Here is a 24,614-nt window from a genome sequence, read left to right on the forward strand (position 1 = left end):
AGCAGCAAGCTGCAGAGGAGGAACAGGAAAGCCCCAGACAGCACAAAATCATAACAGAACCGGACTTGAATTTAAGAGAGATTTTCTACTGCTGTCATGGAAGATATGTTGATGAGTTATGATCAAAATGTTGGTGAAAAGGTCAACTGAGTGGCAGATGGAAAGAGTTTCAAGCCAACTCTGCTATACCCCATGCCTCAGCTTGGCCAGTTCCTACTGACAAGAACTCAAATGCACAACTCAGACACAAAAATAGGTGTCTCTATACTGGGCAAATGTTGGTTCACAAGACAGCAAACAATCACAGGCAGACAAATCCAGTGGAGAAGGCTGTAGACAGGGCCTCTGTCACACACCAGGAAAACTCACACTAGAAATGGCTCGAACTCCTGTCACAAGAAATGAACTGGCATAAGGGAAATGGAGGACACAGACTAAATACAGTAGGAGAAGGAAGACGATGAGACACAGCTGCAACACATTAGGGCAGGGCAGAAAATCACAGTGGACAGAAACACACAAGGACAGGAGAGTTAGTGATTTCACAGTAAAAAACAAAATGCATGAAATAATAAGATAAAAAATAAAGACACGACTTGGAGGTGGAGCAAGACATGGCATCACTAACATTTTTACTTTATTAAAAGTAAAGTTGATTTTTCATTTATCTGACCAGTGGCATTTCTCTCTTGCTTAAATCAGAAGTGACCAAATTTACCAATAACACTAGCCTTGATAAATTATTATTATTATGATTCAAAATGATGCTGTGCGAGTACTGACAGCAACTCTCCTGTGTTAGCTTGGCTAACACAGGAGAGTTGGCTCCCTTTAAAATCCACAATAGAGTTAAAAATTCTCCTCACCTACAAAACCATCAATGGTCGGGCACCATTGTATCTTCAAGATCTCATAGTACCCTATTATCCAAACAGAACACTCCGCTCTCTATATGCAGGCCTAAATGTGGTTCTAGATGCAATGCAAAAAAAGATACTGTTGTGAACTTTATATTATTTGTTGTTGATTCTGTGTAAGTCATCTGAGTCAACTGTGCTTCAATATTTTAAGGTGTGACTACTAATTGAGTGGAATCAACACCTGATGAATCCTGGGTGGGTTTGAACAGATGACGTGCACATGTGTTTGAACTTCCTTCCTCCTCCTCCTCTCTATGTTCTCCCTTACCCTTTCACAGGACACTTAATTTCAATAGCACACCTGTTGTTATTTGGGATAAAGTTACTTCAACATCTAATTCTGTCAGAACACAGGCTGCTTAGCGTATTGTCTCAAATCCAAAGCTATATAACACCTGGGAACAAAGCCGGACACTATATTCTGCCTTTCAAATCTGTCTGACATGGGATACCATATGGTCTTTTTTTTCTTTACTGTTTAAGGTTCCTTCCATTTCTGTTTGACACACTAAAGTGCTATAACACATAGATATTTAGTGTGGTACTGTATGTACAGCTTCCAGGTTTGGGCAGCTCTCAGTAGCTTTTCGCTAATTATTGCCATTGGTAGCTTCCTCTAACACTGACAACAACCTGTCTACATTTACCTGGCAGGTGACCTCTTGTGGTCGTAAGCAGGAAGTAGTATCATATTTACTACACCATCACAAAAACTCTTGGTGAGGTTATTGGGTGAACCAATATTGTCTCTTACAAATTGTATTTAAATACAGCTAATTTGCAACAGTAAATTATTTTGTTGGAAATGTAATTGCAACCCGCATTATGTTTTCCATTAATGTAATGAGGATATGTCATTAATTTACATATTTGCCAGGTATAGCATAAATTTAGATACTGAACATATTATTTTTTCCACCAAACTATCCAGTCTTGCAGTAGAATATCCACTACAGCATTATTAAACTTTGTGATGCTTATGTTTCAGCACACACAGCAGCACCTGGTTCAGGTGAGGGAAATAGGTTTAAAAAATAAAAAGTTCACAGTGACTTAAGACACAGTGTTTTTATTTACATTCAACCAAAACCACAGTGTATCCCTAACCTTAACCAAAGTGGATGAAGTTCTGAGTATTTTACAAAGCTTTGCACATGCATGGATGGTTGCTCCCGGATGTTTGTACCGTTAACTCTCTGCTCTCAGGTCATTCCACTGGGCTCTCACCTCCCTCTTCTGCTTCGTCATAAAACATCTGCCATCTGGAGACATATTACAGAAACTTTCTATCTTAAGTCTTAAGTTAAGGCAGGAGGTGTATAAGAGATTATCTACGCTTAGCCGTGTCTGACTCAAAAGTCCCAAACTGATCTGTGTAGTAATACATCGCATAGTAATACATCGTGTAGTAATACATTGTGTAGTAATACATCGCATGCCATAGTTTTGCTCGTATGTAGTAATATGGTTCACAAACTGTTATTTGATGACAAGATAAAGACGTGAAAACATTCAAAATAAAGCGTGCACTGAAACTGATATTGGCTTTTTTCAGTGGGCCTTTTTTTAAAGTGGCAAAAACATGTTTTTGTGGATGCCACCATCCACAGCAGCACTTCACTCAGCTTCTGTGACTCTGCTCCTGGCTGCTTTCTCCAAACTGAGAAAATGCTAAATATATATGAGAAAATAGAAGAAGATAGAAGAACAGTTAAGAAACAAGCATGAAAGCAACAAACTCAAATGTTAACATTACAAAGAAAAAACAAGTTTACATGTCAGTATGATTTGGTCTGGTTTTCTATAGTATAGCTGGTTGTTTCAGAGCCAGAGCTGTGTATAGTTATTTGTCTTATGATGCCAACATGATCAGTTCCAGATATGATTTTATCAGCCCTTCTTCGACATTATTTTTTCTTTACAAACATGAAGCAAAGGGAGGAAATAAAAAATTCAAAATCAAAAGTCCCAAACCAACAATTGTATGCAGCTTGTTTTGGCACCATCAAAGTAACATGGTATGTCACAAAGTACTGTCCCATTCCCCTTTATACCATTTTGAGCCCTTGCAGCCTCTTGCACTCAATTACTCACCAGGTGACGTCAGTTAGGCATAAGTGGGGACATCTGGCTTGGGCCTGTGTTTTCCACTCCCTTTGTACCAGTTAGTTCCTTGTGACAAGAGTTTCAGCCATTTCTAGGGTGAGTTTTCATGGTGTGTGACCTAACCTCAGTTTTTGTTGATCCCCAATTGCACCAATCACCAGCACAAATTCCTTGTATGTGGTAACATACTTGGCAATAAAACCGATTCTGATTCTGATTCTGATTCTGATTGCCTCTGCCTTCTCTTTTGGATTTGTTTGCCTGTGTTTGCTCTCTCATGCACTGACTGTTTTTTTTTGCCCAGCAAAGAGACTTCGATACTACCTAATTTTGTGTCTGATTCGTGGTTGTCAGTCTTGTCGAGTGATTTTTACCATTTTAAAACCTTTATCACATCACACTTATTTTGTCACACCTTACATTACACACGACTGAAATATGGCTTTCTGGATATTTGGATAAGCTCCCTGACTTGAAACATAAAATAAAAATCAAAGATAGAAGTATACACATCAGAGCCCTTAGACGTGTAGTACTTGTGGTCTTTCTACCATCCATTTCCTTCTTCTCTTACTATAACTTGTCATCACAAGACTTCTCTTCAGTCCATTTCATGTCAGATTGCATCTCACTATTTACTCAGTCTCTCTTTTCTGTGAAGTGTCATCATCATTGCACCTGTTGTTCAGTGCTTTGTGACTTTTGAAAGCACTGAACTGTGTCTCGGCCAAGTTCATCACTTTCTTGTGCCCCCTGTTAAAATTTTGTTGTTGGTACTTGTAACGTTTTGTCTGTATTTACTTGTGTTGTGTGTATTTGCACAACATGTGTTGTCAAATTGATGAATAGGTTTTTTTCTGAATTTGCTTGTGTTTTGTCTGTTTCCATGTGTTTTCTGAAGCTGCAGTGCGTCAAGGTCTCAGGTCAAGTAAGAGTTAGAGTAAGACATGAAAATTTTCTCATATTTGAGAACTGGTGATCCCATCAATGGAAACTGATGAGGTCCCTGAATCCTCATCTTTCTTTCACCACAACTTATGATTATTATTATTATTATTAGTTGTTGTTGTCATTATTATTATTTTAGCAGTTTACAGTTAGCGCCCTAATGGACCTTTTATCCAAATAATTCCCTCACTAACTGCAATGTACTGTACATTGGAGGTTATTATACATTAACTGAACTGATTTTAGCCTATTACTTTCTAACAGAAAATTACATAAGGCATGCAGTATACCTCAGCCAGCTGCAGCTTTGACCACTGCTGCCAATGTCACCTTTGCAAATTTCACAAATAGAGTCAAAGTATATGTTGACCTGAACACTGAGAATCTGGAGACATGACGGAACTGAGCCACGGTGACAAAGTGAAGATCAGACCTGTCCAACCTACTGACCCTGACGCTTTAACCACGCACGGTCCTGTTCCATGATGAAAGCCTTCAGCGCACTGAAGCACACGTAAAGCCACATGAGCGCGTGTGCGTGCGTGTGCGTGTGCCGCCGCTCACCAGCGCGTGTGCCTTTAAATGGCGCGTGCAGGCGGCGGGTGGAGGGCGGACCCGAGTGGCGCGCGTGTGCGCAGTTGTGTGTGTGTGTGTGTGCGTGTGCGTATGCGCGTCTCTCGCTTGCAGCCGCTGCAAGTGGCACCGAGCAAACAGCGGCTTTTGTGCGCATGATGCACCGTGGTCGACGCACCTGTGCGCACAGTGAGCCGAGCCCAGTGCCGCCCGGTCCCCCCCGCCGCTCCGCGCCAGCATCGTCAGCAGCGGAGAAAACAGACTCCTGGATTAAAAAAAAAAACTAGGGCTCTGTGGAGTTTACAATTGGATTTTAAGCAGTTGGATACTTTTGGTGGTCTGTTTAACTAAGGTCAGTAGCATCGTCTTTTTATTGCCATCTGTTCATGTTGCCTGTGCGCGTAGAAAAACCCTCAGAATTTAATGTTGCAGGGCAAAAGCAGCAGCAGCAGCAGCAGCAGGTTCTAGAGGAAATATGCGGCAGAAAAGCTTCGCGTTTTCTCTCCTTGACGGGCAGGTGTCGCGGAACTTGCCACTTTTCCAGGACTTTTTTCCAGTTTGTGAGCACAGGAACGGCGAATGTGACGAGCTGGGGCAGGTGTGAGTCTCCTTGAAGGAACAGCAGCGTCGAAATGGGAATTTCTGCCATGTTGGCCTCTGAATTCCCCCGGCGGAACAGAGTCAACGTGACAGGCGGGTATAGTATTACACACGTCCTCTCCGCTCCCTGGGGACGATGTTTACAATATGAATTATCTATTGCATTTATTTCTTTTATTATACTTTGCAAAGCGTTCTAACCACTCTTGCGAATCAAATATGAAGATCATCAACCCAGAAAAAAAAAAAAAAAAAAAAAAATACTTAAACCACGACCTGCCGGATTTCCTTCCCTCCCTGTTCCTTGTTTTTAGATTGATGAATAATAAATAACGCTAACGCCAGGTATCCAGTGTCCACGTATTGTTCTCGCCTGCAGCTTCATGTGATAGGCGAACGGTAAAACAGATGCAGCCTGACAGTCGGCGCACATCCTCGTCCGCCCAGCAAACACGGCCGATGCGCTCTTTAAATATGGATGCAAGTTTTATGTAATTCGACCCTTCACTATGACATGCAGTTTGATGCATGACCTTCTGTGTTAACGGAGATGGACAGAGAGCAGCAGCGGGCTGCCCGCTTCACGCCATGTAACCATCACATTCCTCCATTATCCGTCTTCCTCCCTGTTTGTATCAAAAATCCAGCTGCTGGCTGCTGTTTTCACACATTGGCCGTATGAATTAAACGAATGTCACTGTTTTCTGCATTTTAGAAAAAAAAAGAAAAAAAAAAACTACGACAAAACCGAGGTTTAAAAAAAGACAACTAAAGATTAAGGATGATCTTTTCTCCTGTCCATGTTAAAATGCGCTCGAAAAATCTAAAGAATCTAAATTAAACCAATCAGTGAATATTTTTTAACGTTAGAACGAGTGTGTGTGTGTGTGTGTGTGTGTGTGTGTGTGTGTGTGTGTGTGTGGTGATGGGGTGTTAATGATAATAATGATTTGGATTATTTCGGTTCCCCAGAGGATCAAATGGCGTCCGCAGGGACAGCAGGGAGGTTTGCTGAAATGTGACCGCTCTGCTCCCGTTTCATGCTGCTCGTCGAGCTCACAACTTTAGTCCGTCATCAGTCCACAATTTCAGAAGCCACGGTCTGGGCCTCGAATCTATTTAGCCACTGGCAGAAATTTCAATCTGGATGAACGCAGCCTTTTTTGCACCGTTTGTCATTAACGTTGCGCCAGGACGTTCTTTTTATACAGCACATGTTGTAATTGCAGGAGCATTGGAGGCCCTATGCAGTGCGCCACACAACACTTGCCGCAAAATAAGCAGCCAGGTATCCAGGCCTCCGTCTCCTGTCCGTCTAAACCCACACGCTTGTCTGAATACACACCACTGTGAATGATCAGCAGCTCCAGTTTTTCAACTGATGTTAACAGAATCTATATTGTTGCAAATTCACAAAAGTGCAGCCTGTGACAATTGTATTGTTATTCGTCGCTGCAGCACACGTTGTGATTTGAAGAGTTAATAGGATTAGATGATTCTTTATGCTGGGGGAATTCCTAATCAGGCTTTTTTTTTTCTTTTTTTTTTTTTCTTTTTTTTTTTTTTTTTACAAAACTGGATTCGGAATGGGCGTGACCCAGCCAGGGAATGCGTCTCTTTTCCCCGCAAAGGGCCCAAAGGTGCCTGATTACCTGCTGTTAAACCGCTTAAGAGAATCATTCCCACCAAAGGCAGTTCGTTTGATGCCATATGTTTGGAGAAAAAACAATTCGACCTTTAAATTGGTCCAAACGATTCTAATGTTGTTTTACGCCTACCCCCCCACCCCCACCCCCTTTTTTTTAAATTTCGTTTTGCTGCATTGCTGAGAATTAAAATGATCAGGCTCGATTAAAAATGACCAACAAATGTATGATCTGATCACATTTATGATATTGATACAGTATGGATACAGACGATGCCATTGTAGAGGCTGCTGGTATTGATTAGAAGTGATCCCATTTTACAGGCTAAAAGACTTGAGCCTCTGCTGAGTGTGATGACACGTACATGCACGGTGACTGTTTTCTGCAAAATATGAAACCAACATATTTCATTTTCCTGCTGCCCCCCCTGTTTTTAAGGTTGGGTAAGGATTGCTGTGTGTGGGATGGAGGCTGTTTTGGGTAGGCTAATTTGGCTGTCTTTTTTTTTTTTTTTTTTGATTCTCTTTGGCAGCCGATTAACTGCGCTGACAAATCAGGCGCAAAAAGCCAAGGGCTCTCAAGGTAACACTAATCCCTCTGGGCGGGGAGAGTCAAATATAACGCGGGATTTTGGAGAATGCTCTTTTCTTTAATTTGGTCGTTTTTCTGCGTTCAGACGGTGACGCCCCCCCTTCCTCCCCTTCCCTTGTATTTTTTTTTTTTCCACGGGTGCACTAGTGTGTGACATTGCCAGCACCATAAATGTTATGTATATCTCAGATTATGTAATGTATCTGCAGTGCCATCTTTATAGATATCATTTTCAATAAGATATCCAGATATCAATTAAATTAAAATACTCAGGAAAATGATTCTTCCTTTAAAAACACAGAGGCCTGTCATATCTTATACCTTTGGAATTTATGCTGATGCTCCAGTTAGAGTTAAAAAAAACAAAAACAAAAACAAAATCATAATGAATCACATGAAAAACAAATTCAGTTTTAAAGAAAAAAAGGTCAATGCCACAGTGAGAGACAGAGTGATGTTATATAGATTGCTGGTGGTTGTGAGGAAAAAGGCAGGGTATTTGTGGGTGTGTTCGCTGGTGGGAGTGTGAATCGTGTGTGTGTGTGTGTGTGTGTGTGTGTGTGTGTGTGTGTGTGTGTGTGTGTGTGTGTGTGTGTGTGTGTGTGTGTGTGTGTATTTTTTTTGTCAAACTGACGAGTGGTGTGTATTCAGGTTTTGGTTGTTTGTGTGCATGTGTAATGTATTTTGTGTACCGTCATTTGTGTGCGTGTGTATGATGAGAATTTTGTGGTGCGCATGCAGTCAATGTGTTTGATGTGTATTGTGGCACTGGTGAAGTGTGTGTGCAGACATTGGTGTGTGATATATATATATATATATATATATATATATATATATATATATATATATATATATATATATATATATATATATATATACATACATACATATGTCTGTATGATGCAGGCGTTGCTGTGTGTGTGTGTGTGTGAGAGAGAGAGGTGTGTATGCAGGCATTTGTGGGGTGCTTGGATGCTCTCTAACTGGGTGATGTAATGCCGTGAAGGATGCTGCAGCAGAACCACAGAGCCCAGAGAAGGCGTGTCCTGCCTGCAGAGTAGCTGGATAACAACACGGTGCCCACGCTCCACACGCAGCCAAACCTATGCCCAAATAACACCTCCTCAACCACAAACACACCACGAACACGCCCTCCATCCCTCACTTTCGGCTCATACTCCCATTTTACATGTACCTGCCTTTTATTCCTCTGATTTTTACTTCTAAAATTGGCAATCTGAGCAGCAGAGGGTGTAAACAAAAAATTGTGGCAGTGGACTGATTTACAAATAGTAAAAAAAAAAAAAAAAAAGAAACATTCTGCAAACAAGCCAAAGGATAATTCCTCTATTTAAATTTAACTTAAGGATTTATCTAAATCAGCTGACTGATTTTAATTGAAAAGTCAGTTTGCGTGGCGTCGCTGCCCCTCTGCTGATTAATGTCATCGTGTCTTTATAAATGTAGGGAATAGGAGTGAAGTGAACTGTGCACTGTTAAAAACCTGAAGCCTGAATATGTACGTGTATATTTCAGAAATGCTAAGACGTTGTGACTTAGCCCATGAGAAGGAGAGAGCTGATTCTAACTACTGATGTTACATATATTTGGCTGTGTCTATGTCATCATTTCATCTTCCTTCTTTTTTACAACAGTATCTAAAGAGAGCCATTTTTTGCATTTCAGTCGGTGATTTATCGACGTGATGAAGAGAGAGGAGGATGAGTACTGTGGGGTAGTGGTGTGGGGGGTAAATCTGTGCGAGCTGTCCCACTCATGAAACATGAGATGCATGAGTGGAGCGGAGTGAGGTGGAACATCGCTCCTGTCTCTGTGGTTTCCTCTGCTTTCTCTTGTCTTCCCCTCTGCTTGTCTCAGCTCCTTGCCTCCACTGTCAAGTTGCAATGTACTGGTCAAATTTTTTCCAGATTGTACCACTGCAGCAGCAAAGACCTCTGTCAATCTGTTGTAAGATGTAAATGACAGTGTCTGAGTCTGTGCATATTTTGAAGGCCTCACATGGAGGACATTTTGTCACTGCATCCGAACAGTGTTACTCTGTGTGGTGTTTTCTTTTCGTGACAAGTATGTGATCAGGGCACCTGCTGTAAAATTACTGGCAAGTGGCATCCATTTAAACACGGGGGGCCTACCGGTGGGCTGCTTTTATTTGCATTTACACACACACACACTTCCCATCCCAGTCCACGTGGTTGTTAATAGGATCCAGAGTGCCGCTGCCTTTTGTCAGTGTGTGTATGTGGACGCGTCCCTGTGGGGTTTGTCAAAGGAGCCTTTCACCGAGAACAATGACTCATGCCGTTTAGCCTTTTAACCCCTGATGCTCAACAAAAGACACACACACACACACACACACACACACACACACACACACACACACACACATATGGGCGGCAAACTGAGAAGTCTGAACATTCTTCTATTCTTCTTAACGTGCATACATTCTCAAACATTAGTGTACAGTCTATAGCTGTGAATGCAGAGAGGGACCAGGCCTTGGGTGTATGATCCTTCTCTGATTAGCTGACACCAGACAGCAGTTAATATGAAAATAGCAAAGATACATAATGCAAAGGTCTGCTGTAAAGATACAAATGCTGCAGAAAAAATAAAACACCAATAAGTCAAAAATGAACCAAAAAGATAAATTGCTTAATTTTGTAACTGTCAAAATAATTTCGAGGGAGGACAGGCAGCTCAACTCTACTTCAAATTAGGTCAGTTATATTATTTTTCAACTGAAGCAGAACAATACTGATATTTTGTGAATTTTCAGCACTTCTGACTGTGACCATTTTGATGCTCAAAAAACCAAGTCAACCAATCTAAAGAACAAACAAACAAATATGTCAGAGAATATTGACCTCTTTTAAATAAGATATGATAAAAAAAAATACATTATTTATCTCTATAGGGAAATTCACAATTATCCGGTAGCTTATTCATGTATTTAGTTAAGTTATGATTGAGTCTGTGTCATGATCCACTGCCTTTGTCACAGCTGTAAAATAGTCTGATGACAGTGGGAACAAAGGATTTCCTGAACCTCTCAGTCCTGCAGCGCAGTGAGATGAGACGCTGGCTGCTGCTGTAGCTGCTTCTCTGGCCTGCAAGGATGTTGTGGAGAGGGTGGTTGGTGTTGTCCAAGATGGCTGCATCTTACAGTGAATGTGTCTCTCCACAACAGTCTCCAGACTCCTTCCAGTCTGTGTGCACAGACTAGCTTGTCCAGTCTCTTTTAGTTTTTATGTGACCTGCTGCTGCTCCAGCAGATGCAGCATAAAAAAGAGCACTTGCCACCACTGACTGATACAACATGTGCAGCTTCTCAATGCAAACATGAAAGGACGTAAAAAAAGAAAATAATAAGTAATTCAGCTGTGTTGCAGTTTGATATTATTATTATCAGTAGATGACAATAAAAAAATTATGTTTGGAAAGCTGCAAAAGGCCAGATTTTAATCGTGAGTATTAAATTAAATGACACTAAATGAATCTTCAAAATGGCAATTGTAATAAATATAATAATCATACACCCAATCCTGATACATAATACAGTGTACAAGGAGGAAACTCTCTATCTCTCGGAATGGATAGCACTGATTGGCTGAATCTCTCCTCTTTAGAGGGTTGATAAGCAGCTGCACATGTATAGATCTAACCCTCAGCCACCGGGGGGGAGGCTCTGCTGAGGCTTGATAACAGCTCAGAATAAAGAGAAATAAATCTCATGGTTGAAAATGTTTGTTGGTGGAGCATTTACATTTATTATATGTGAATCTGAACAGCTTGGACATAATTATAGGTAACTGCTGCACACTGTAGAATATATAAAAAATATAAAAAAAATGAGGTTCAAATATCTTTTTGTATAATTTTTTAGAATTGAAAATTAACAATTAATGGATTATAATAGAAACAGCGACACATATGACCATTTCCAAAATAAACTGCACGGAGGTTCAAATTTCTTTTTGTACATTTTTTAAAATTCTCATTATTGCTAATGGCTAAGAAAACAAAGGCTAAGAACGTGTTCTGCCTGTTTGCCCATTGATCTACACATTGTTTAATCAAAGTGTGAATGCGTATCTTGCCCATGCCATCAAAAAATATATATATTTTTTTTCAGCTAATGGAAAAATAGCACAGAAGATACCAGTATCGTTTCTAACTTCTGGCAGCCTACAGCCCGCCCCCTCCCCTCATCATATTCAGGCACAATCACAGAGAGCTCAGACGCAGACCTGTCCCCTACACAGTGTCTGTCAGAGCATGCTGAGGGGATGTGGAACACCGTAACTGGCCTGGTTTTGGTGACGTAAGGTGTTATAAGTGCTGTCAGGCGTTAAAAAAATAAACACTGAAGTGGTATTTTAGTGCCATTTGGTGCTGATGAAATATCATTGGGATTTATGTAAGCACATTGTCATGTCAATATATATTTGGCCCTGTTGCATAATGGGTAAAGCCATGGTCAAGCAGTTTGAGACCGCACAATGGACAATGTGACAGAAAGACGAGATTGTCACACAAGTGAATAATAGTCTTTTTTCCATTAACGATATTATCAATTTTACTGCAAATTTTCTCTTAACTCTTTGAACTCATGGAGAGTATAACATAGATCTGACCTTGAGTTAATTTTAATATGAATTCTTTCATAGTGTTAACAGTCAACACTTAAAACTACAGTATGTTTCATTAGTATTTAATGGTAAGAAGGTTTTAAGTGAAAATAACTAGAGAGAAAACACCACATTGATTACTGCAAATGTCCGTTGAGTGTTTAAAACTCAAGAAATGGACCGATGCACTGTACATGCACCATCAGGCTACTAGATGGCTTCTCTAACTTTTAGGTGACCTATCGCTCAATTTGCCTGTTATTTGTACCAGCCCACCCTAATGTGGAAGGTAGAACTGGCCCTGGGCAACAACATGCACTGCCTTGCAATGGTGGATTTAGATATGGGCAACATGGACAGCCAGCCTATAGTTACAGAGGGCATCTTTCATTTGTTTATTTATTTAACCTTAATTTTACCAGGCAAGACATTAAGAACAAATTCTTGATGTCCAGGGCGTCATACAAGCTAGAACCACAACTGATGCCTTGACTAGTGGGTTTTGGACAACAAGAAAGGATGCATGCCTTACCTGAACCCTGGAGCTTAAAGCAGCTATAATTGATATGTTTATAATAACATCAAGTTTATTCATGTACAAATTGAAAATGTGTATAAAAACAGGTGGGTGGAAACATGTGGCCCATTGATTAAGGAGGGAAAAGGAAAAAGTGCTTCCATCAGTTGTGATTTATGTGGTAGCTTTGACATCTGGTGCAGCTGATTGAGATTTACCAGTAATAACTCACTAAATCAAATACAAAAGATCATTGTTAAAGCAACTGTAATGTATCAAATAGAAATATGAGAACAATATGGGATTATCTGAAAGTCGTTGCATGTAGTGATGAACCTACAGTGAACTATCACCTGAATCTGCCGCTCCCCTTGGCTTTACAGGGCTTCATAGTGAGTTTCAGCTCAACGTTTAGCTGTCTGACAAACAACTTCACTGTTTTGGTTCACTATTGCCACCTCTGACTGCACTGTTTTCAGTCACAAGAGGCAGCAGTCTTCTGTGAAAAAGCTCTAAAATCCAAATGTATGCTACCTGTCCAGCACCACACCAGACACATACAGTTAGTGGGTAGCTGGTGATCATAGTAGAGCGTCTTCAGAGAGACAGATATTTTCCCTCAAGAGTTGATAGAGACCAAAAACACAGGACTTAAATTTGCCAGGTGGTCCACTTGGAATGAATAGTAATGTTGGTCTGCATCTACTGGATATTAAAGTTAGCAACTTTTCGCCATTTTTAACGTGTTTGTTATAGCAACCTAAAAGGTGATGATATTCAAGACTGCCCTCCTGTAAAGAATGAGCACAGAGGTTGTCTGTACCAGCAGCGCGTTACGACCCATATTTATGTTTTGAGCGTTAGGCAAACTCTAATGGCTGTAGTAATTATGACAGAGGCAAAAGAGGAAGTTAGGTGATGTAGTATGTAGAGTGACAAAGTCCCCATTAGGAGGCGGTTGATGCGGATAAATGGGTCCAAAAAAAAACGTTCACACAGGAGACCCCTGTTGTTTGTCTTATCCACTGTTCCACAACCTTTTATGACATGAGAGCTGGTGCACCATACACCATGAGCAGGCTCTACATAAAAGTAACCAGAAGGAGACTTTACGTGTGAGCTGCAAAGTCTACATCTCAAATATACAAACCCACACTGGAGGACAGATGCATGACTAAATCTGTGTATGCGCAAAAACAGAAATGTGCATGTGCATTTCTTCTTGTTCGATTTTTCAAACTTGTGCGTCTGCCTGGTTTGCACCTGCTTGGGAATCACATGTAGAATAAGAACAACTGAATAGCAAAAAAGTAACTAAGTCTGTCAACTGTAAGTTGAGAGCAAAGTACCCTGGCAGAGGACAAAAAGAAGTGGTCAGAGTACAAACGAGAGGCAAAAAAACGTATTAGCATATACAAAGAAAGCATGAGGGCAAACAGGAAGAAGACTGGCAACACATAACGCATGCAACTGGCATTTTGTTATATATCAAATTCACCTCACATTCGACCCTCACAGTCTCCTAATTTGAACACCATTGAAATTCTTTGGATAGATCTTAAATGTGCTGTGCTGCATGTAAACTGCACTGGCTACAAACTCTTTACAGGCTATAACATCTCCTGGGGGATTAAGTCCTGACTTTGTGGGGTGCCCGGACTTTTGCACATGCCACTGTTACTGTTAATTTTTTTTTTCCAAGTATCAGTATGAACATTTGAAGAAGCAATCATTGTTCATGTCTGTTTGCTGCATGGTTTAAATTTACTTCTTCCCACTTCAAAAATCAGTTGGTTCGGCCGGCCAAACGCTTGCATACAATTGTACTTTGACAGTGAAAGATTTACTGCTATGTTAAGAATGAAAATTTTGCAACTTTCTAGACTCATTAATAAGAATTCCTACGGTATTTTAGATAAAGGTTATACATATAATTAATTTAAGGAGACAAGGTTTTAAGACATATTTTTGCAAAGTATCAATATTTTTTTAAAGTGGAGGTAGATTAATACAAACTAAAAATATGACATTTAGTCATATTGCATCAGTACCTACGTTTTTCTGTGTTTGTTAGGATTTAACGGGATTCAGAAAAAAGCTGTCTCTCCAGGCTCGGCATCAGATAAAGGCAGTCTGCCTGGCTGACTGATAGTCATGCACTGCCATGAGAATAATGAGACTAATTTACCTAGCAGATGACCGATAACTCCAGACAACCTTTGTTGAGGAGAGAGAAATGCAGCACCGTCACAGGCATTTTTAATTAGGATTGGTGACTGCCAATAGTACAGTACATGTTAGCTGTAAACAGTCCTCTACATTACATTGCTTTTTTACAAAAGCATGCTCAATATGTGTTTTAAAAGCACATTGTCTTAATTGCAACAAATTCCCACATGTAATTTGTGCTAATTGTAGCATCCATCAGGGCTGCTGCTACCTCCAAGGAAACTATCCTTGGAGGTCCTTTCTTCCTTTCTTCTAGAAATTTGGAGGTTTTGGGAACCTGTGGGGATTTAACATATTATGTTGGTGGATATTGGATGTTGGTGGGCTGATCCCAGTATTTTTATGCATTTTTTTAGCCTGATACATAGATAAATAGATACAACACTAATCATTTCCCAACCAGTTTTATTTTTTTGCAGTGTGCAGAGTTGCTGTTCAGAAAAAAAAAGTTTAGATTTTTGACTTTTTCACATATCTAACAGATTCCTCTCCATCTTAAATAAACTAGCTGGACATTCTGAAAAATACACTGTCACAAATCTTAAATCAGAACAATTTCTCATTTTGGAGATACATGGTTTTTCAGAGGACAGGGACATTTCTGTTGGCTTGTATAACATTAGAGCTGTCACAGTTTGTTAATTAACGGATCAGACATTTTACAAAAGTTTATCTGTAATTTTGATAAATCTGTTCAACTTGATAAAAACAACTGGAAGAGCACTAAGAGCACAGACTTCAGCATAGCATTCAAGCAATACGTTACGGCAGGTTATATATGAGTTAGAATTGAAACATAATTATATTCGTGTCACATCTAAACACAATAGTCAAGTTGAAAGCTGTTGAGGTTGCCTTCGTGGTCTAATGTCTAATCTATATGAATGCATTGCATTTTAGAAGCTCACTGTGTTTTTTGTGTAAATTTCTAATCTGAGAAGTCACTGTATCTGTAGCTGTAGCTGTTAAATGTCGTAGACTACAAGTGTGAAGTAGCATGAAATTAAAATACTTACGAACAATGAGGTACTTGTACTTAAGTTCGGTACCTGAGTAATTTACCTTCTGTTAGTGAGTAGGCCTACAGTACATTAAAACACAGGTAACTATAGTAACAGTACTGATATTTAATTTTCTTTTCCTTTCTTTTTATTTAGATGTGTACACATGCATGTCATCTGCTGCTATCATGGGTTTTAGATGCAAGAAAGCATCCTGGGATGTGGGTGTGTTATTAGTAGTGGTAAAATCAAAGCTGATGAAGCCACTGTGTTGTGTCTCTTTTTTTTCTGACAGTGATGGAGCTGAGAGAGGCCAGTGTATCCCTTGTCAACTTCATTTCCCAGCAGACAACATGAAGGAGGAACTTCCACTCGCCTTGATAGACGGAGACGTCCATTCCATCAGACCTTGCACCATGAGTTTTGACAGCATCTGTTTTGAAGAATAAAAAACATAATAAAACATCGCCACCTCCTCCCCTCTCCCTCTGTTGCTCCTTTCATTTACCCTATAGAGGAAAACAACAGTTCCTCCATATGACCACCCTGCTGATACCGGACAATTCACTGATGTGATTGACCTTAAGACTGTTAACCACAACGACTGTTCTCCTGCTACTACCCTTATCCCTTATATATTTATACATATATATCTGCACATATTGTTGATAAAACTGTGGATCCCTCAAATTCAGTCCAACCACCATAAATAAGATTTTAGTCTGATTGTGTCCCCCTCGGACACCTTTTTGGATAAATAACTTCTTTGCAGCTATGGATCTTGTAAGTTTTTCTATCAGGCTGCAAGTGTTCTTCAGCACATGTATGGGACTGGAATTTTTAGGCACACCAGGTCAGTGGGCACGCTACCTCCGCTGGGATGCCAGCACCCGTGGTGACCTCAGCTTCCAGTTCAAGACGGAGGCCTCGGAGGCGCTGATGCTGTATTTTGATGATGGAGGTTACTGTGACTTTATGCAGCTGTCAGTGGTGGAGGGCCGACTGCACCTGCATTTCAGCATAGACTGTGCTGAGACCACGGTCGTGTCAGACAGACGGGTGGATGACGGCAGCTGGCACTCTGCCACTCTGAGCAGGTATAACCTGCGCACGATGCTGGTGCTGGATGGCCAGGCCACCGCTGATGAAGTGCGGCCTCAGCGTCAGTTCATGAAAATAGTCAGTGACCTGTTCCTGGGTGGAGTACCTCAGGACATCCGCAGCGGTGCGCTCACTCTGCCTACGGTGCGAAACATGCAGCCCTTCAGGGGCACAATTACAGACCTCAAATATGGCATCTCACAACCCCTGTTTCTGGGAAGCCTTAAGGTGCCCCTGGAGTCAGAAGGGTGGTGCACTGTGAACCCATGTGAGAATGGTGGTACGTGTTCAGTCGTGGATGGAGAGCCTATCTGTGACTGCTCCAAAACAGAGTACAAGGGCCGCTTCTGCAGTGAAGGTAACACACACCTTTAAATTCTCTGACACTGTCATTCATCCTGATAGACTTTAGCAGGACTCCAACTGTGAAACACTCACTTCAATCTTTCTATTTCTTTTTTTTAATTTTGTATTCTAGCCATTCTAAATTATAATTTACTGCATTATATGAAGCTTGATTTGGGCAAATCAGACATATGACAAGTAATTCAGAATTCTGGGAACAAAGGTAGTTGAAGGTAGTGGATAAGGGAAATATCGCAACATATAACATCATCAAAAACACAAATTCTGGGTTTTCTCTTAATGTTCTTTCACATTTGGAGAGCTGCTCTAATCCAGCATGGAAAAAAAAGCACATTTGACTTTGTCGTTGTTTCCTTTGTACAATGGTGCAGCTGATTTCACCTTTCCAATTAATTTGTCTTGTTACCTTATAGGAAAGTTAAGACCAATGTCGTGACCTTGAAGACGTGGCTTTTTATCTCTGTAGTCTAAGGATTGTTTCTGCTATTACACCTGGTATCATGGACTCTGAGGCAGTTTGACTTTGTAGGCTTGCTTGGCTCTCCCAGTGATTGCCATTATCCCTACATTTTGTGTGTGTGTGCATGAGAGAGAGAGAGAGAGAGAGAGAGAGAGAGAGAGAGAGAGAGAGAGAGAGAGAGAGAGAGAGAGAGAAAAAGAGAGAGGGAGAGGCTGACACTGTACAATCAGAGAGCTAATCTAAGCACGGTTAGCCAGTGAGGCGCAGGTTAATGGCATCGGTCCTGCAGGCAGTGATAAGGACGCCCATAGAGAGAATGGGGCCTCCTGAGCCCCTTTTCTTCATCCAATCACAAGATGGCAGGTGTTTTATATTACATCCTTTTGTGCTGAGAATTTTGCTTGAGCTGTGTTTCAATCACTCTACAGCTGGCTGTACCCAGACCAAAATTGCTGTCTATTAAAAGAAAGCCTTTTATTCGTTTCCCCCCATGTATTTCCTCCCTGCAGGCTAAATAAAAGGCGCTTTTCACTTGTTTTATGTAGAAACTTGAACTTCCTGTGATTTGATAAATCCCAAGTGCGGAACATTCTGTGATAATGCCCATTTTGTTGTGGTCATTTGTGATCATGCAGTCCGTGCAAGAAATGGATCCAGGCACCTCTGCTTTTTTTTTCTCTGTGCTCGGAAAAAAAAGTCTTGTCGTGTCCTTAATTATTCACAATCAATACAGATTCTTCAGGCTTTCCAGCAGCTGAGGAGAACATAATAATCTGACCCCTTATTAGATAATCAATAACACTTAGATGAGAAAGTTGCTGAGCCCTTTTTTTCACTTAATTAATTCAGATTACAGGTAATTTGTTTTAACATGTTTGTTCTGCTGTTTTTTTCCCCCCTCCATCTATGACTTTCAAATTATTTTTCTTAAACTCTCCAAATCAGGAAATTTACATCCCATTTGGTCTGATGCCAAATCCCTGGTACATAAAAAGGCCAGGGAATCTGAAATTTAAAGATTAGGCTTTTTTTATCTATCACTGCCAGTGTTTGAAATAAAGGAGAGAAGGGGGGGCTGGCATTTAAATGACAAGGTGGGCTCTTAGGGTAAAATTGTTTGTGCGTGGATTCCTCTCTTTCAGCCACTACAGACCATGAAAACAGTTGGATAGTATTAAAGGAAATCTGCAAGCTCAGCTGGTGCTTGCTTTGTCACAACACCAGTCGGGTGGATGTCTAGCTGCAGCTGCTGACTGGCTCTGAGAGGAGGAACCACACTTCCTGTAAACTGACCTCATTGCTCTGAGCACCAGTGAAAATATATTTGAGAGCTTTATTCCTGTTTTCACAGCGTTACGTGGTCTTTCATCAGTTTTTCCCAATTATCCAAGCCTCTCTGATATAATCATTAACTTATCAGTCTTTCAAAGGTTGTTCATGCATCACAATGGTTAAGCATCTACCTGAGTCATCACAATCAATACTTTGTTTCCCATCTTCTCATTCATTATTTTACCTTAGTCTGTACAAGTTTGTCTTTATTCCACTGTATGATGGTTCTTATTTTTTATGTCAGCCCTTAACATCACAAGTCATATTTAACCCAACCTTTTTGTGTAAATGTAATGTTTTCTTTTTTTGAATGTTCCTGAGTTCTTTGGTAAGACTGAGAACTTCCTTGAGAACTGTAACGAGGCTAATGCTTCTGTTGTCATTATGTTAGTCTGCTGCTTTGTTGTGGTGGTCTATTCCGCCAGCTGAGCGTGGTGATCCTGATGGTTGTGTGGTATGAATTTCACTACTTTCCATCATCTGGAGACTGTCTGGGCAGGATGCACATATTGACACTACATAAATTCTTATATATATACCTACAACCCCGTTTCCAAAAAAGCTGGGACACTTTGTTTAAAGTGTGAATAAAAACAGAATGCGATGATGTGCAAATCATGTATGTTGAAATGTTGAAATGGTGAAATTGTATTGTTTTATGAAAAATATTTGCTCAATTTGAATTTGATGCCAGCAACATATTTCAAAGAAGCTGGGACAGGGGTAACAAAAGTATTATATAATTAATTTATTCTGTGTGGCTGTGGTGGCTTAGTTAGTTATTTACCTTTTTGTGATTAGCCTCTATAATGGACACCCCCTTCGTTTATACTCAGGAATACAGACGTTTAACCTGGTTGGGTCATTGAACAACATTAAAATCAGTAATTACAGCAATGGTGGAGAGTAAATAATTACATTTACTCTAAATACTGTGCTCTAGTACAAGTTTGAGGTACTTTTACTTAACTTGAGTATTTCCATTTTATATTACATTATGCTTCCACTCCACTTCGTGCCCATGGCTTGGGTAGCCTGCACATCTGGGAAGGCTCCATTAATGCTGAACGGTATATACAGGTTTTGGAGCAACATATGCTGCCATCCAGACAACGTCTTCTTCAGAGAAGGACTTGAATATTTCAGCAAGACAATGACAAACCACATTCTGCACGTATTACAACAGCATGGCTCCTTTTCTATTTACATCTTACACAGGGCCCCAACTTTTTTGGAAATGGTGTTGTATAATCTTTTACTTATTGTGTATTCTGGCTTACAAAGGAGGAAAACATCACATGCTCAGCCACTCACTACTACAACAGCACTTATCTTTATATATGATTAAGGTAATTGGTGGAATGAACATAAAAGAATGCAAACTACTAAACCTGGCAGATACAGTATGCTCTAAGTCACTATAGTCATGTTGTGCTTGGCTTGAAATGATACCGAAAGTGAGCTACGACTTTGGATATTTTTTGTCTCAGTTCTCGCTGATACTGATTAGAACCCATCTCCTATTACATCTCCTTTTGCCAAATGTATTTACCATAATCCATGACAAAGTTCATGCTGAGGCTTGTTACTTTTAGGCACACAAGGTACTAAGAGAGATACTAAAACAGTGTAGCGGACACATTTCCTTGTTCTCTGACGGAATGAGTCAGGAGCTGGAGGTCAATAGTTTGTCTACAGGCTGATGGAGTGGTGAGATGCATTGTTCATTATACCACTTTACAAAAGTGACAGTGCAACATACTGATGATTGTGTTTTGCTTGGTCTTACCAGTAATGGGGCTACAAGTGTAAAATCTATCGTGATGGTGCCACGAAAGTATTAAAATCCATACATTTTTTTAATCCTCTTCAGAGACTGAATTTGACACTAATGTGATTAGTACATGTCATGATAATTTCCCTCATAGATCATCCTTTGTTTCAGTGGAAATTTTGACTCGAAGAAGCCATGGAATATCTGAAGGCTCTGTCCTTTGAGAAACAGGAATGTGCTTAGTCATTTTCACCTCAAATTGCCCATTGAAATTTGTACAAGTAAAAATTTAACCCTAACCCCCATAAACAAAAGTATCAACTGGACATTTACAAAATAAATAGAATTTACTATTTACAGGTATTAACTACAATTAAAACATCTGATCCACAGATATGCATTAAAAATATTAAATAATAGATTGAAGATCAATCTAGAGCAGTTGATTAAACTAAACACACGCATCACACACAATCCCCACTATCAACAAATAAACAACCTGCCTAGTAATTTTAACTTTCAAGATGAACAGGTGTAAGGTGATACTCTTAAATAAGGCATTTTCAAGAAGAAAACAATGCTCAGAAGATCAGAATTAATGCTTTTAGTTACCTATCACCTTAAAACTGATCACGATTACTGCAGCTGGGAGAAGCAAGTGTGCTGTGTAATGCAGTCTCGCCTCCCACCCAAAAAAAAAAAAAAACAGGTCAGCCATGTGGAACTTTTACAAAGTGTATGAGACAGACATTACGTACGTCGTCTCAATGGTAGTTTGACCACAGGTCTCCCCACAGGAGCAGGGGAATCTATTGATTTGCAGAGTTCTATCTCTGTACAGTATCAGTATTAACCACGCAATTGCTGGGCAGATTTCATATGATGATGAAGGAAAGCAAGAAATGTTAGGCTTAAGATAGCAGTTGTGCAATTTAAAATCCGTGTGTCTTGTTTGAAGTGTGCTGCTATTACAAAACACAAAAAATGATTGGTATCAGCCATGGATTGGCCAGCAGAAATGTGATTTGGGCATCCCTACTCAGAAGTAAATCCAAGTAAATCCAAGAAAAAGCATGAATGTTAAAGTGTACTTTTTGAACCAAAGGGGAACTGAGCCTGGACTGATGCACAGTAGCTGTGCCTTTTTTCCTACTGGGGCAGGAGCAGCAGCTAGACATCAAACCCCATACAGTCCTTCAGATGCTGCTTTAAAAGTTTGCTCAGATTTGATGTGCAACCTGACTTGCAGCTAATCAGCTTCCCACATACTCTGCATTTTGGCTTGTTGCTGTTTTCTTTTCTAAAGTGAAGCCACATTTTTGACCATTCACCGTGATCCATCTTTCCCACTGTTGTGACGTTATCCATGTATGTTAGCTCACGTGCTAGCCATTTTAACACAGTGTTGCCCCACAATGGCACTATTTTGTACTAATGTAGGTGAGAAGTCTGTCTCAGTCGTTCTTAGTGCTGGTATTCCTGCTCTTACATCTATAGGTATTACTTAATGTCCTCCCTCCCCTTTGACTCCTTCGTCCTCTTGCAGCTCTCTCTCCAAAACACACAGACACCACCTCACCTCCAGCCACTCTGCTGTGTTGTGTGACACATCAGTGAGAGTGCACCGGTGACTATGGTTGTTAGGCCACTTTTCCCAACCTTGATTTAAAGCCTTCACATTGGGACCTGTTCCCAATGTTGGTTTTTATGTCTGACTCTCCCTCTCTTGCTTGTCTGCCTGGCTGCCTCCTGCAAAGCATTCATAGGCGAGTGAAAGTAGGGAACTTAAGCAGCTCGAAGAGAATTTGGGTTGCTGATTAAGGGGTAAATAACTTGCTTAATGCTGCGTTTTGAATACATTAGAGAGAGTGAGAATATGACATAACTTTATAGTCAGCAAAACATTAACCTTCCCAGAGACACAGAGCATCACATACGTATGCATATATACATAAGTACTTACCAGAATACTTCAAACGCAAAAATAACAAATATCCTTAGACTGTGAATGATGTGGAGGAAGAAAAAACACTGTAAAAATCTTTTTATTCTACACTCTCAATCTGTACAGACAACCTGGATTCCACACACTGAGTCCTCAGCCATACTCTATTTGCTGCCTAGTGCACTGTACAGTATTTACTTGGGTGTATATTACTAGTACTATCTGAATTCTAAGATGAAAGAAAAAGCAATTATTTAAATAAGCACAAAGCATAAAGGCCAGATTCTCATGGTAAATCACTGAGCTTGAGTAAAATGCACAGCACTTCTTCCATCAGTGCAACAGCAGAGTATCCCTGCTGTTATTCTCTTTTTAACACTTACACAGTTTCCATTCTTTATTTCATTCCAATCACTTCTACTTCATCATTTTGAGTTACCTTAAGTTAAAATGCAGCCTTGTCATTTATTTGAATGTAACCAGTCCATTAGAGCATTGTGGATGCCAACAGAGAAGGCCCTGCAAAAACAATGCATTATCATCCAGCAGGGCGGTGCATCTGCCAGTCTCATATGTGCTAACACCAGTGGCAAGCAGAGCCTGCCCAGTTAAAACTATAAATAGATTATACCGCAGTGGATGTGTTATCTCTCCTTAGAACAGTGTTCTGTCACCTAAAGGATCTGTTGCTTATTTACATTTAACATGTAATTTACTGCCCACTTGTAGCAGCAGCAGGCTATGATCTGAAAGTGACTACCAGCCATTGTAGATTAAGTTTCTGTAATTTTCGTGGGCATGAACGTGTCTCATTGACTAAGGCTGGGGCTTGTCCAGCTGAGAGGAGAACAGCATATTAGTTTGTACACGCACACTGATAATAATCCTGGGCTCTGACAGGCTTTAGCCAAAATGCACTTGTCAAGCTGTCCTTAGCTATTCACGGTCAGCATCCTTCACAAGGCTACATTTGAAGACCAATTGCACCACAGCGGCACAACTAGGCTGGTTTTGAAGACCCATATGTGGCAGAGAAATATGACTTTCTTTTCCTGGGCAACGAAGCCTGAATTAGGGATCAGTTGATTTGGTTTTTTCAGGGCCAATGCCAATACGATTATTAGTAATCAAGAATACCGATAACCGATATTTGAAACCGATATGCCAACACAAAGCCACTGCTAAATAAGGACTCTTGCTGTGTCATCCGGGTGTTTCTATAGTTTATCCACCCCATTCATTTCCATGAAGGCAGGCTAAATAACAGAAACACCTCTCTACATTATGTAACACAGCTCCACACACTACATCCTCCAAAATGATCAGACAGTTGAAAAAATAACTGTCTAAAACAATTTTTATTACAAACTTAACATTATAACCTTGTTATAACTGTAATGCAGAGGCAGCAAAGTGCCTGACTAGAATTCAGTGGTTGCTTTTGGTGCTGTGCTCATCTGGGAACTGATACACCTGGTAGCCTAAAGATGCTCTTTAATAATAATAGTTTTATCATATATTATTATTACCATATAATATGTTTTACCCCTCCCCTCTCCTTTTAAAATGCAGTACAGTAACACATTTACTCAGAGTACACTTCATATGACTTACTGTTTACTTTTATCTGAGTACATTTTTACACAAGTAATTTTACTACTTGAGTAAACTGTCTTTTCAGTTAGGGTTAGGGTTAGGGTTTATTACAACTTCAGAAACGTCTGCTGTCTTACCTTCGACACACAGATCCGCTAGCTAACTGCAGCTGCTCTAGTCTGTGCCCGTCTGTGTTCATACCAGTGTACCGCAGTGTTGATAGGCTATTACTCATGACCCTTGTAGACCATGCCCTCCGA

The 24,614-nt window shown here is 40.3% G+C and overlaps 1 protein-coding gene across 1 annotated transcript in view; it reads left to right on the top strand.

The window, feature by feature from the left end:
* The first annotated feature begins 4,573 nt into the window (after positions 1 to 4,573).
* Positions 4,574 to 24,614, top strand: part of LOC139614017 (neurexin-3a-like) — a 45,347-nt gene continuing 25,306 nt past the window's right edge. Inside the window, exons 1-2 of the mRNA XM_071471082.1 lie at positions 4,574 to 4,899; positions 16,076 to 17,239. Coding sequence (XP_071327183.1) covers positions 16,555 to 17,239 — 685 coding nt within the window. The 5' untranslated portion in view covers positions 4,574 to 4,899; positions 16,076 to 16,554. The remainder of the gene's footprint in view (positions 4,900 to 16,075; positions 17,240 to 24,614) is intronic.

Source organism: Trachinotus anak, unplaced genomic scaffold (genome assembly GCF_046630095.1).
Source record: "Trachinotus anak isolate AG129_WGS33_773 ecotype Australia unplaced genomic scaffold, CSIRO_AGI_Tana_v1 ptg000033l, whole genome shotgun sequence".
NCBI classification, from domain to species: domain Eukaryota; kingdom Metazoa; phylum Chordata; class Actinopteri; order Carangiformes; family Carangidae; genus Trachinotus; species Trachinotus anak.